The sequence below is a fragment of the Ambystoma mexicanum genome, chromosome 1q (genome assembly GCF_040938575.1).
Source record: "Ambystoma mexicanum isolate Mex_15411 chromosome 1q, UKY_AmexF1_1, whole genome shotgun sequence".
Classification (NCBI taxonomy): domain Eukaryota; kingdom Metazoa; phylum Chordata; class Amphibia; order Caudata; family Ambystomatidae; genus Ambystoma; species Ambystoma mexicanum.
Window position 1 is genome coordinate 629,289,368 of NC_090922.1, and position 15,233 is coordinate 629,304,600.

At 47.1% G+C, this 15,233-nt stretch overlaps 1 protein-coding gene across 5 annotated transcripts in view; it reads right to left on the reverse strand.

Annotated features, from left to right (window-relative positions):
• Window positions 1-15,233, reverse strand: part of SUCO (SUN domain containing ossification factor) — a 1,613,753-nt gene that overhangs the window by 774,505 nt on the left and 824,015 nt on the right. For all 5 annotated transcript variants that reach the window (XM_069641200.1, XM_069641197.1, XM_069641195.1 and 2 more), the window contains one exon: window positions 8,479-8,556. In XM_069641200.1, the coding sequence (XP_069497301.1) occupies window positions 8,479-8,556 (78 nt within the window). The remainder of the gene's footprint in view (window positions 1-8,478; window positions 8,557-15,233) is intronic.

The following is a 15,233-nucleotide window of genomic DNA, read 5'->3' on the forward strand; positions in this document are numbered from 1 at the left end:
ATCAATATTGAATGAGGAATAGTTGGGGTTGAGTTTGCTCAGGTTGGCTGCCGACCCAAGTATGAGTTCTGTTTTATCATCATTCAGTCATAGGCCGTGGGCGGCCATCCATGCCTGAATGATTAGGTACATTTTGTTCACTAGAGCCAAGTCCACACTGTAATGGCCCGTGAGTGGGATGAGGATCTGGGTGTCATCTGCATAGTTTGTTGAAATGCCAAGTAAGGCCTGGGTAAGGGAGACATGCCCCCACCTTTGTGAACAGTGTAATAAAAGCCAAAGAAAGGGAGTCATTCTCTTGCCATTGTGAGAAACCTGAGAAAGGCCAGGGAAAGGAGTTATTCCCCCTTGTATTGTGACCATTTCAAGAAGCCTGAGAAGGGTGAAGGGGACGGAGTCATCCTCTTGACATCAAGGTTTTGAGTTGGAACTTATTTTGTGAACTAAGACTTTTGAATGTGGAACGTTGTGTGGTGCCGTTTGAAAGGGACTGCAACCTCGGGAAGGGAGTCATTCCTTCAGAAAATATCCCCTCCGGACTACTGGCATGGTAGTCTGCTCTGCAGAAGAAGGGAGGCATTCTCCTACATTAAAGAGACTCACACATCTTTTATCTTTAGTTAGAAGTGTAAGGGAAGGAAATAGGTTTTGATACGGGACAATGGACTTTGTTACAGACATCCTGACATATCCTTAGTATTAACTTGAGGCAAGGAAACCCCTCTTGGAGTTAGGGTGTTGTTCCTCTATTTTCACTGAATAAAAGTCTTTAGCAGCAATCATGACACCTGTGTGTCAGTCTCCTCCTTTCACACCCTTACAGGCCGTTAACAGAGTCTGGCGATGAAGAGATGCTACTACGCCTATACCACGAGCTGCATTGACGATGTGATGTGAAGACTCCTTTCATCATGTCCTGAGCAATCTGCCGAGCTTCTGCCAATCCTGAAAGGAAACCTATCCAACACTCTGCGGCACAAAGGGTTTAAAATCGGCCAACTTCTACCTCAACTTTAAATTTGCTGCTGTCATAACGGCTTCTCTGTTAGCTTGACGCAGAGGGACACATTTTGGTAGAGATTTTGGCCCGCTGTCTCCAGGACTCGAACGTCATTAGTTAGGAGGCTTCGAGTGGTAGAAGAGGAAGTGTGATCCTTCACAAACAGGGCAGCCACTGCCACAATTGTGTGTGTACCGCAGGTTGGCCCATTAGTGATATAAGGAAGTCCACACGTGGTTTCGCCTAAGACCTCTATTTGCAGAAATAATCATTCATCTTGAGTGCATGAGTAAAAAGGGCCCCCAGCCACAACCAGATTCTGACTCTTCCTCTCCTGTCACCACTCTCTCTAGCTCAAACATTCTGCAGCCAAGATTCCATGTTGGAACCCCTTCCCACTTGATGGCACACAGTCCTAGGAGTCCATAGCACATTCACTAATAAAACATGTAATAATACCTAACCAACAATATAACACACACCCTCCTTCCAAACAATATAACACTTCGCCTTCCCTCCCCAACCTCTGAAGGCAATTTATTTACAGGAGGTGTGGGGGGCGCCTCGCCCCTAGTTCAGCTGTCGGGCTCATACTTCACTCCGACACCCTTCAACATGAGCCAACCTTTCCTTGTTCCATATCCGGCCTCCTCCAATTCCACAACACCCTCCGACTCTCTCGCTCACCTGCGGTGCCCAATGCCTATAATCACATTTCAGCACCTGCCCTGGCTTCCTCACAAACACCAACACCCACAGCCCACTCTCTCCTCCTCACACGCTTCTGCACATCATACCTCCCCTTCATACTCCTATTCTTTCGAGACACTCTCGCTCTCAAATCCTGATCATCCCATTCTACAAACCCACACCTTCCCAACCACAGCATGTTGGTTATTGCATGTGGCTTCCTTTTCCTCAAAGCCTCGAATGGGACAAGGCCTGTAGTGGCATGAGGCGCTAGGCAAGCACAAACTCTCCTGTTCACCAATTCCTACCAGGCCCTGCCAGCCTCAGTTTTAATCCTTATAGCCTGCATTAAGGTGCAATCAAATCGCTAAAGAGCTCCATTTGTTTCAGGGTGATAAAAAGAGATACCCATGCCGTCCAGGAATGGCTCCCTGACTCTCAAGGTCAACTGGACTCCACTGTCGGTGTGCAATTTCCTGGGAGAAACAGTCCAAAAATGCAACCACTGCTCTAGAGTCAGATTCACGATCCATCTGAATATCTACCCACTTAGAGAACAGGTGCATCAACACAATTACATACTACTTCACTCCTCTCTCACTGTTGATCAGAATCAGAATGCCCATTGCTACAAACGCCCATGGCATGTTGGGAAATTCTATCAGACTTAATAGTCGCACATAATTTCTGAGGGTTTTATGCGCATTACAGCACATGCTACATCCCTTGAACAACTCCTCAATTTCTGCATCTATATCGGGCCACCCATAATCTTCCCTCAGTCTTCCTTTCATTTTTGTCAGACCCAAATGGCAACTATGACCCACCAAGCGTCCTGCCTTACACCAGTACTCACCTTTCAAACTCAATTCATATTTGACCTTATGGTCAGACGACAGGACATTTGCCGACATCCACCCATTCCATCCCGTCCTAACAAAGGAGATTATCTGTTGTAGATTGTAGTCCTGCTACGTGGCCTCTGCCCACTCGTGCTCAGTGATGGTCCCCTCACAGACCACAAAAACCTGTTCCTTAACCCCATCACATTCACCATCATCTTGTTCCGCTTGTATCAGACAACTCCCTCTTAACAAATCAGTAATAACATTGTCCTTTCCCGGCACGCGTTTCACTACAAATTCAGGTCCCAGCATGGATGTAACATCTCATCATTCTCAAGTCCTCTTCCAATACAGTGTTCATAAATACCCCCACATGGGGCTTGTGAACTGGATATACTGTAAAAGACCTACCCCACAGGAACACCCTAAACTTCCTTAGCCCACAAACCACATAGAGGGCTTCCTTCTCAATCAATGAGTAACTCCCCAAACCCCCTTTCATCAGTCGCAAAGCAAAGGCAATTGCTCTCTTGACACCATTCCGTTTCTGTAGAAGAACCGCTCCTAACCGATAATCGCCTGCGTCAGTCATCACAGAAGTCTCACACGAAGTGTTGAAATTCCACAATGCCGGTGCACTCGCTATGGCAGCCTTGATGTCTTCAAATTCTTCTTGGCAAACTCTACTCCACACAAACTCACAATCCTTTTTGCACACGATTCTCTAATGGTTTTGCATCTATCCGCCAAATGTCTTACAAACTTAATAGTTCTCACCAGCCCAAGGAATGGCAAAACCCCTTGCTTATCTTTAGAGGTTTCCACATTCACTATAGCCGAGATTAACTCCTCTTTTGGTTCCAGCCGAGGTCATTCAGTTTATGAGGCAATACTCTGAAGCTATGCTTCAACTTCCTAAGGGTGAGGCCAGCATCTGACAATACTTCTAATACTCTTTGTTATTACTGATCATAGTCTGCTTCATCTTCCCCGTGGTTAAGACATCTTAAAAATAAACTACACTTTAATGTTTTTCAAAAGACGTCATCACCCTCTGGAAGAAGGAGATTGCAGACACTGGTTAAAAAGGCATTGTGCTGAATCTAAAAGTGGCTTCATGTGTGATGAATATGGTACAGTCTTTTGAGTCTGGATGGAGTCTAACTTGGTGGTAAGCCGAGGCCAAGCCAAGTGTATTAAACACTTTGGCCCCTGCAGCTAGGGCAACCAAATCGCCAATATTTGGTTGGGGAAATGTATCTACCACCACCACTCTATTGTGTCCCTTGAGGTTAAAATACAATCTCACCTGAACATTATTTATTTTTTTTAGACCAAGTACGATCGGATCAGTCCTAATACCCGTTTCACTTTGTTCGTACGAACCGAAAGATTGCCTCCCTTCTCTGAGACATACACATTGGCTCCAGTCTTACAATCCAGGTGAACCTCTCAAACACTCCTAATATCTCAATGTGAGCTCCCACATAGGCATTCGTTCACACCCAGTGGTCTTAACAGCACCCCTTTAAATGTCTCCTCCCACACACCGTTCTCAATGATTGTATAATTTAGAACCAGTATCTAATAGCATAGGGACAACGACAACTGCATGGGGCTTTTATCCTCTCCTTGGCTTGGATCCTACTTGGCTGACTGACCAGCTAACCCCCTCCGACGTATCCTCCTTTTCTTTGTCCTCCGGGAGGTCCCACAATTTCCCGGATCATTCCACATGTAAAATATTCACCACATCGGGCGAAATGTCCTTTCCTACCACACGTTTGGCACTCTTCTTTGATCTGTGGGCACTTTTCGGAATTGGCAAAGGTACTACCACATCTAAAGCATCTCTTGCAAGCTTAAGTGTTTCCCCTCAGTCGGGCCTCCTTTTTTCATGGATTCCTAGGTTCTTTGCGATACATTATTGCGCATGCTTTCTCTGAACCAACAGACCCCTTTTTGTCCTTTTTCTCCAACTCTAACACATGCGCTCATGTGTTCTATCTTCTTGGCCAAGATAACCCCCCTCATGTAACTCCTAAAAGCTGGGATTCCCCTTTGTCCAAATCTTTCCTCTTATTTCATTCTCCCACACCTTCGACAGGAATTGATCTCTCAGGTGCTCATTGCAAGTCATACCAACATTGCACTTATTGGCTGACTCTCACAAACCTGTAACAAAATCTTCAATGGATTCCCCAACACCGTGTTCACAAATGCTAAAATAATATTTGTCCTAAGTGATACTGGACTTCTTTGCAAAGCGAAGATCCATTTTGTTTCGCATCACAACGCTGGCTTGTCCTTCACCACTACCCGGGGCACTGCCTGGCTTCAGGAGGCTCTTTAAAATCTTGTGCCCTTCAAAACCTAGGCTACAAATTAAGAGGGCTTGTTTCCAATCCACACTTTCGATGGGCCATGGAAAAATCCTCCTTTTAAGTGTCCCACCTCACCATAGGCTCTCCAGGATTGGGGAGAAACTGAGGTGGTAAATGTGCCATTGTACTCAGATCTTGCTTTCTTAGTTATTTATATTGCGGTCCCAGGTGCCTCTGCCCACTCGTATGTAAGCTATAGTGCCTTATATCTATTGTTTCTTTTATGTATTGATACGTTGTGCCATACTGTTTTCAAATTGTGGGAAGGTGCCCGGCTATGTAATGGCCTCTGCACTTGAAAAGAACAGGCATGTCACACAAGCGTGCCTGACCTGAAGACGGCCATCACTCCACATCGCTTGGTGTGCGCGTGGGCTGTATGACACGACGCCGCCTAACTCAGTTCCCAGCTGAGTGCTGCCATCGCAGTGCCCCACTAGCACTGTTCTCTACGGGATGCAGTCCTTACTATACAGCAAGGCAGCAGTTTCCGATTCAGCGGCACCCGTTTGTGCTCCTTCACGTCCCTCCAACACTCTCTGATGCACCTCTGACGGTCAGCATGGCAGCTTCGTACAGCGGAGGCCGTTGTCACCACTACTGGAGTCAGCAGTCACTTCCACACCGCCTGGGAACTCCTGATCTTTGTGTCTCCCCTGGGCATGGTAAAGCCACAGGGGAATGGGAACCAGCTGTTACCTCAGCACGGCACATAAGTTATGGTATGGGGGCCCCACCAGATCGTTGCCACTGATATAAGGAAGTCCACACGTAGCTTTGAGTAAGAACTCCATTTGCAGAAATAGGTGATCTCGAGTGCATGACTACATGTGCCCCCCCCACCACAAGCAGCTCCTGGCTCTTCCTCTCCGAACTGTCACCACTCACCCGAGATCTCAACTCCAAACATTCTACAGCCAAAATTCCATGTTGCAGCCCCGCCCCCCCCCTTGATGGCACACAGTCCTATGGTCCCATAGCACATTACCTAATAAAACATGTAGTAATAACTAACCAAAAATATGACAATAAGGCAGAATGTCTCTCCTGAGAAGGAGCGGTAGCGAATGTCCACCTTTTTGGCCACTGGCAGAACTGAAACTGGTTTTGCACACAGTTTGATAGCCTCTCCTGCCACTTATGGTTGCAAGTATATAACAGTCTTTCAGAAGACTAGACGATAGGACCACCCTGATCCATCTGAGGCACTTCCATGTACTGCATAAGGTCTTGAAACTGGTCATGAAGGGCACCTCCTCTGTATCATCAGTGGAAACATCTTTATTTCACATGTCATCTCTTGGCAATTCTGGTGTCAGTAGTGGCAGCAGGGATGGAGTATCCTTTGGTTGAGAAGGCTGCAGACAAATTGGTGGAGAGCAGGTCACAGGTCTGATTGAGCAAGGACTAGGTATGTTAATAATGGCTAAGGGACAGTGGCTTGGAGCTCACCAGAGGGTCCCGTAGCAGCCGAGGGCTGGGGCATAACTGGCAAGAGCACTCCGCCCAATTAGCCTTTGAAATATTGCCTAATAGAGCATGAGGTCCCAAAACCTCTCAAAAAGCGATATTCCTAGGAGGCGTGGTCATGGGACAAACTTGACAGCTCTGCAAAGCCCTGGTGGCAGCTCTGCAAAGCCCTGGTGGAAGAGGTGCTTTGGGGAACTGAAAGCGGTGGAGCAGAGTAACCCCTAACAATGGGAGACCAGTCAACTCTGGGTGACAAAAAAAAGGGAGGTAGCCCCAGCAAACTCGGTGGGGTCAGGGCCAGAAATGATCAGAGGCTAATGTAGTGCCCGACACCACAGGGTTGGTGTCACCCGATGATTCGTCAGAGTCTGAACCAGACACGTACCACCGGGTGACTGTGCACCATCATATCCAATAATGGTCATTGTGATGGGGACCACAGAAGTTACAACTGCTGCCCTCCGTTTACTGCTGCACGGAACTTGTCTTTGGGAGTACCTAGTGACAGGCGTGCAATGGGCCTCAGGATGAGTCCCGGGATGGGGCTAAATGCCTTTGAAGGCGGTGCCCCCTGCACCAGCACCTACCTAGACCAATGTCCACTCTGATTGAAGTTTGGTGCCAGACCCAAAAGGATCCTCGAGCAAAGCATTGGATGTCCCAGAGTGAACCCTGCTGATGTTGTGGTAAGCTGAGATCGACACTGAATGAGCCATCCCAGCCTAGCATGCTTCAGAAAAGAAATGTACTTACCTACTCAAATCCACAAAGTTCCTGAAGTGATCCATAGGACTGGTCGTGATCTCCCAGCATGCCAGTCAGTGCTTCAGCGACTTCTGTGAAATTGGGTAACAGTGCACAGGTACCCCTGCGGTGAAGAGACCCCAAGCAATCCAAAAAGTGTGAAACCCAACCGCTGAAAACAACCTGTGACACCACGCGCACATGGAAAAACCTGATTTAGCCAACAAACACAAAGAATTAAAGTTCCATACGTGGAAAAAGAATCCAAGAAAAAGGTAAAACAGGGAAGCAGTGATCTGAAGGAGAGAAACTGTAGCTGGGATCAAACCCGTCCGGTGCCGAGAAAGGGACTGAGGGTTCTGAGCCTTTGTGGGCGGAGTTGAGTGTGTGGCTGCATTACGGACATGCAGCCCGCCTCCGGGTGAGAGTTGTTAAAGGGGAAGCACACATTGCTGCACTCAGGCACCGGTCCCGTCCTCGCAGGCACTTCCAAGTATGAAGGAAAGGGGATGGGCTGTAGGAGTAAACAGTGTTACCATAAACCTGCTCTCACCCAACTTTGCTGTCCTCATATACCACAAACATCGAACACTTTATATGCAGTTCTGAGGGATGAACTGATTGCAAAGTGAATGAAAGGAAACCTGTGTTTCAGCAGAAATTAAGATAACAAGGCATGCTAGATCTGTGCAGGGACATACTATCAATGTAATTGTAATAAAAATTAGGATTACGCTTTTTTGGCCCATTGATTTATAACAAAACATTTCACAATGTTTTATGTTTGATATATACAGGCATACAAGAGATAAAAAACAACAAACAATTTCGAAAAAAATTAATTTCATATGGCAATTCACATTCCATTTTTATAACATAATACAACTAGATCGCACTATGGAAACATTAAGATCACATGAAGACTATCCCTCACCCACTGACCCATTATAACAGATTCATCTGTTAAATTACAAAACGTTTCAAGATCTCTTAACAGAACTTCCTTCATTGAGGATTACATTTTGGGGTGTGTAAACATTGTATGCTGCTAAAACAAAAAAGTATTTTTGGGATTGGAACGAGTGACGTGTCCAGAGAAAGATAACTACTTCCTGGGGCCTGATCATTCGATCCTCTGGCAAGTTAGGGTAGTTGGTAATGGAATATATTATGCAACTTGAAATTCACCTTAAGAGTTTCTTTGAAATTCCTCATAAGGCTTTCAACAGATCTTTATACAGTTGGGATACAACAACAAGTATACAATTGCACACTTAATGTATACATCAGTATTTAAAATGGAGTTAAACCATAACAAAAAAATTAACACCTGTCAAGTAAGTACCTTGTCCTTCAGCTTGTTCCTCAGTATTCGCACCCAGCATGTTAGCTGCCAGATTATTCACCATATTCAGAATAGCATCTATTATGACAGAAGAGAAAATATGTGAAGTACAATCTCAGTCCTTTGGCACTATACAAACTTCTCCAAACGCCACTATAGAGGACACATGGAAGGAGTCATGTGCTCTGACAACTTTGGACAGTACGGTCAATTTGCTAAAATATCTTTGTTTTTAGAGAATTACATCATACGTTAACATTTTGATGGGTTTACTGAAGGATGACAAACTGTCCTAAACTGACTTTTGTTTTTAAAGACTGCTCTTTGCAACCATATGCTTCCTTTACTTTTTGTTAATCCTCCTCATAAACTCTTTCTCCCCTCTCCATAAAGCTTTTGTACCTCTCCTCAACCACTCATTTTCCTTATTTACCTTTTCTTCTTTACTGCTTAATGCAATTTATCCAAAAAACAGCCTTCCACTAGTGTTAGTCAGAACATTAGACACAGATTTTTTAGAAGGCAACATAAATAAAAGGCACCATTCTCTTGGCCTACCTTGATACATGAAGACTAAATGTTTCAGCAGTTGTGACAATTCCACTTCCCGTTCCAGAACAACATATTAGATAATAGGGTTCCTCCATGAAATTTGGTTTGTTTAAATGTCTGGGTCACCAGTTCCAGACATACACTTGAAACTGTGGAAAATGACTGACTACGGGTGGTTTGCATGTGAATCCATGCCAGACCCATGCTGGAGAACAATAGTAACAGGTAAGCAACTTGTTCCTTCTCTAACAAGAGGGTCTGGCATGGATTCACATGCTCATGAATAACGAATACATAGCAGTACAACATTACACAAACACGGGAGGTGGCAAGGCTCAACAGAAGCAATAAACTCTTACCTCCGGAACAGATTCACCTCAAGCGAACAGGTCGCGTAGCACTGCCTGGCCAACTCTGGTCTCCTCCCTGGAATCCCTGTCGACGCAGTAGAACTTTGTGAAGGTGAGCGCGGACCTCCACGTAGCAGCCCTGCAGATGTCTAGCAGGAGCGCACCAGCCAGGAGCGCCGTTGTCGCAACGATCGCTCAGGTGGAGTGGGCTCTCGGACGGCCGGGCAGCTGTCGGTTTGCCAACCGATGACAGTGCATGATGCAGCCGGAGAGCTACCTTGAGATGAAAGCCTTGGACAAGGCCTTCCCATGGTTCACAGGACCAAAGTTCACGAACAGCTGAAGTCTTCCCAAAACTCTTCGTGCGTGACACGTAGGACTTCAGGGCACAAGCAACGCCCAGCGAGTGCAAGGCCCTTTCAGCCAGTGACTAAGGCTTCGGGGAAAAAACAGGCAACATCAAAGGCTCGTTGAGGTGGAATTCCAACAGAACCTTCAGCATGAAAGAGGGGTATGTCCGCAGCACCACCCTCGATTCATGAAAAGTCAGGTATGGCTGTTTGCAGACTAGAGCCTGGATCTCACCTACCCTCCTGGTGGAGGTGTTGGCCACGATGAAAGCCGTTTTCCACAAGAGGAACTTCAGAGGGGTCTGATGTATTTGGCTCGAAGGGGGCCGCATGAGCCTCGTCAGAACCACATTGAGTTCCCACGCCGGGGCAGGAGCCTTCACCGGCGGGAAACATCGAAAAAGCCCTTCAAAGAACTCCTTGACAAGTCGGTGAGACCACAGTGAAGATCTTCCAGTTGACCTGGTGTAGCAGGAGACAGCCGCCAGATGCACCTTGATAGAGACGTGTGCCAGTCTGGCCTTGGCCAAGAAAATCAAGTATGGCTGAATTTGCGGGGCCGTGATCCACTGCGGGGTAATCTTCTGTGACCGGCACCGTGTAGTAAAACGCTTCCACGTGTGACCTTAGCACTTAAAAGTCGACAACGCCCTGGCCTTGGTGACGACTTCTCTGCAGTCCGCCGGCAACTCATATCCACCAAACTCTAGGGCTGCAGGAGACAAGCCTTCAGATTCAGCGATCCTGGGTCATGATGCAGGATTGCGCCTCCTTCTCTGGTGAGAAGATCCGGAACTACTAGCAGCTTCATCGGGGGCGATGCTGACAGACTGAGAAGGTCCGGATACCAAATATGCCTCGGTCACGCCGGGGCGATGATCATGATGATTATTATCTTGCACGGACACCGTCTGAGTGTGTTTATGACTCGTAGCAGGAGCGGGAACAGAGGGAACGTGTACAGGAACAATCCTTCCCGCGGAAAGGAGAATGCATCGCTCAGGCTCCTCGGCTGGTGGAACCTGCTGGCAAACTTCCTGCACTTGAAGTTTGTCGCCGTCGCAAACAGATGTATCTGGGGCCTGCCCCACTCGGCGAATAGGATCACAGTTCCCCGCTGAGCGAGTCTGCGATGGTGTTCTTGACTCCTGCCAGGTGAAAAGGTACAAGGAACATCCCCTGTCCGACGGCCCATCGCCACAAGTCCTGCGCCTCCTTGGAGAGCGTCGGGGGTTTGACTGCCCCCCGGCTTACTGATGTAAAACATGATGGTGTTGTCCATGAAGATCCTCATCACCTTGCCTTTTAGAGATGGGAGGAACGGCTTGAGGGCCCAGAACACTGCCCGAAGCTCCAGGATGTTGATATAACGATCCTTCTCCGCTGGCAACCATAGGCCTCTGGTGTGCAGACGTCCGGTGTGCGCTCTCCCTCACTCTAGGGAGGCATCTATGCTGACCGTCTTCTGGTACTATACTAATGCCCGCTGGAACTCGTTGAGCGAAATCTTGTTCGTGAAGCTTCCGGACACCTGTATCCAGCAGGCGTCAAAGAACTCCTTGAGGAGCTGCATCTGCAACCTGCAGAGTCAGACAAGGTAGATGCAGGACGACATCATACCCAGCAAAGACTTGATGGCCCTCACCATGGCCGGCTTCGTCGATGACAGCCGCTGCACCTTCCCCAAAATGGCTGCTTTCCTCTCCTTCGAGTAAGACGCCAGGCAAGACACCATATTGAGTGTGGTGCCTACGAACAGCACGTTCTGTGATGGTGTCAAGCAGGACTTTGAATAGTTGAGAATCCCAGATCCGTTAGTTGCCGGACGGTCGCCTCCGTGTGTCCTTCGGCCAGCTCTTTCAAGCAGGCGCAAATCAGCCAGTCGTCCAGGTATGGGTATACGTTCTTCCAGTTGGCCGAGCATGTGTTGGAATGGAACCATCCTGAATTTTTGCAACTTGGGGTATTTGTTCAGCCTCCAGCCCCCTGTCTTCTTTCTGACCAGAAAATATCTGGAATAGACTCTGGAGCCGCTGAGTCATGGGGAACTAGCTCTATCGCCCCTTTTCGCAGCATGGCCCGTTCCTCCTCCAGGAACTGAGGGATGTGCTGCTCCTGACCGGCCATTGGAGGGATCCGTGGACACCTGTGCTGAAACTCCAGGGTATGTCCTTGGGCGAGAGTCTCCAGCACCCATCGGTCAGTGGTGCTCTTTCTCTAGTTGCTGACGAACCTCGTCAGCCGGCCTCCCACCGGGATGCAAGGGTGGGGGTCCAGACGTCATGCTGTGCTTCGGTGCAGACGTCCTGCCCTGTGGGCGACGGCGACACTGTCCTCTGCTACCATAGGCCTGGGAACGGCCTCTGTAAGCTTCCGGAGTCATGGATCTGGAAGGCTGTGGTAGGATGAGGAGAAAACTTTGGAAGATCTGCTCCACTTTCCCCTGCAGGAGCGAAAAGAAGAGCAGTGCTGCTGGAGAGTGCCCAGGGAACGCGCTGTCTCTGTATCCGCCTCAATGGCCTGGAATGACTCGTTGACGACCTTCCCATAGAGGTAATCTCCAAATGGCACTGTCAATGGGGACGTGGAAGTAGGTGTCCTTCGGGTCCAGCGACATCAAGAAGTCTCCTTCTGGTGGAAATTCATGGCCTTCATCCAGCCCTGTCGACAAAGGCAGACACTGCTCCCCATCTGCCAGAAACCTGTGTCAGCGAAGTCCAATGCCACTGTAATGGTGTGATCCAATGCTACTTCCCCTGTCCTTTTAAAAGAGCAATTGCCTCCATCCTCTTATTGTCAGGGAGGAACTACAGAATAAGCCCCAGCTTGTACCCCAGCTCCAAGTCGTACCTGGCTAGGATCGCCAGTTTTGGGTGAGGCATGACCCTGCTCGGAGCACGCGGCAGAGGCCCTGCCGTTCAGCCACGCCACCAGTCTACTTTGCCTGCCCCTCCTCGTCTTCTTGGAGAACCGAGGCTTATCTCGCACTCCACTTGGCTAATGGACCGGATGCAGGCAGTATAGTCATTGCAGGTGTTTGTCTTCCAACAAACACATTCCGTAGCCTGCATGGTCGGAGGGCACGAAGTACGCCCGATGGGCTTCTGGAATCTTCGACGATCTTCGCCCTTGAGGGGGGCTGACATTCACTGACAACGGATCCCCTGCTGTCGGCAGATGGAGAAGAGAGCACACAGGGTTTCGGAACAAAAATAGAACCATTTTCTGACAAAAATATGAACGTAGAAGTAGCTCACAGAGCAATCTCAAGGACTCCCAACACTGAAGCGTGCAGTAAAAATCTGAACATGGCTGCCAGAGGAGGGGCTTAGGGAGAGGACTGTCATTGGATGGGGGCAGTATGACCCAGAGAACAGTGATTGGTTTAAAGGAGAAATACAGTTTGTAAGTGAAAGTGAAACTTTTTTCTTTTACCGAGGATTCCCAGCATGACGACGGGATTATTAATGAGCATGTGAATCCATGCCATGCTGGAGAACTATATTGCTACTTAAATGGGTGTCATACTCTGACTCCATAAAAGTTGCACTGCTTACTCATACTGTGAAGCAATTTTTAATTTTTTTATAAACTTTGTGTATTAGATTTTCACGAGAACACAATCAGAAGAATATCAAGCAAGTGAAAAGATAACAGGAACATATCAACAGTAAACAATCTTTACATACAAAGAGGAAGAACAAAAGGGGGGAGGCAAAGAGGGTGGGGTGGTGAATAACCAGCATTAAACATACAATTCATTGAAGACGTCCGAAATTTCAGAGTACTTGTCAACCTTTTTCTTGACCTGAAAGGATACCCTCTCTCTCTGCCTGAAAGAATTGACAGATCATGTAACCACCAATCCAGTGTATAAGGTGGCTTTTCCAATTATTTCAACTTTATTGGCCATCAAAAGGGCTCTATAGGCCCAAAACAGTAGGGCAACAGACAGTTTATGCCCAGCCGGGAACAAGCCAAACACACATACCAGGGGATTACGAGGAAGTAGAAGACCCAACACAAGATCCACACTTTGGACGACATCATCCCAGTAGGACTGGACCCTCCGACACAATCAAAACATAGGCCAAAAGGTGCCCATATGAAGCGATTTTATTCATTGAAATAATGTAAAAGCTTCAGTACAGTTCCAAGCATTTCTGCCAACAAAAGGATTTACAGAGCATTATCAGTGCTTGAACTGTAATGTAGAATCTAGAGATACTGACACAATTACACACGTAGCACAGAATTGCAACCATTTACTTTCTGGTAGTTGAGGTTTAAGAGTGATTGAGATGTACTGTCCTTGTACAGAGTTCATAAATGTTTAATAGATTCCATTCCCAAAAACATGCTCTCTATATTTTCTAAAATACAGTAGCAGCTGATGTTACTAGTGAACATTGTGTACAGGCTAAACACTGCACAATACTATTTCTTTTAGGAACATCTAAAATGCTGGTGATCAATATCTCCTGTTGATTTAAAAAAAAACACTCAGCTGACAGATCCTTTAAAGTCACTGTACCTGCTAAGTAAGCACCCCCATACATCCGATCAAAGCCAACCAGCCTCTGCAGGCATCTTCAAAATGTCTACATTTTTAAACAAAGAATGTACATAACCCTCACAGCAACACGTGAATCTCCATTAGAAGCTACATGATGTGAAGGATCTAAATTGCATATAGAGAATTAACAATAATTGTAGTTCATGGTAGGTATAATTCTCAAAACTATGATCAATTGCCTATTCGGACCGGTGGAGCAGGATCCCATAAGAAACAAAACAGGGCCATACTGGAGGCCTTGCTTGAGGTACCAACTGCCATGCTCAGCAACAGAATGTTGCAGTGATTAACCTTTCCTCGCAGACAGAACTGAAGATTTTGGTCTGCATTGCAACCTTGATCTGGTAGCCCTGAACAATGAAACATCCGTGGTAACGAAGACACAGGCTGGAAGTTTGGTTTGGTCATTTTTAGGAGGAAGCAGGGCTTGCATAGCTTTGGACATCACTAAAAGAAACTGCCTTGAAGACTGGACGGGAATTTCGTCCTCTTCTTCAGAAGTATCACTGTCATCATCAAGCTTCAAAACCTTTGGAGAGGGGAGGTTTAACTAGAGGTACATCTGTCGGTACTGAAGGGGAAACAGAGTAGGAGGCGCAGCTGGAGTCAACCCAATTGTCAGTTCAATTGTCTAATCTTTGAAGCTACAACTTCCCAAAAACTATCTGACGTAACATATTGCATGACAGTATGGGTAACTGATTCAACGAAATCCAAGGTGGGCCCAAAAGGGCCCGTGGTAGACACTTCCTCAGGTAAGGCCATAAGGGACATAGCAGTGTCAACCAAATCTGGGATGTCAGCCCTAGGCAAAGAAGGAGTTACTGACAAACACCACATGTCTCGATACCTGCATTTTACTTTCAAAGATCAGTACTGAAGACTAAGGCACTGAGAGAGAATTGAGGCATGGGGAAACCTGCTCGC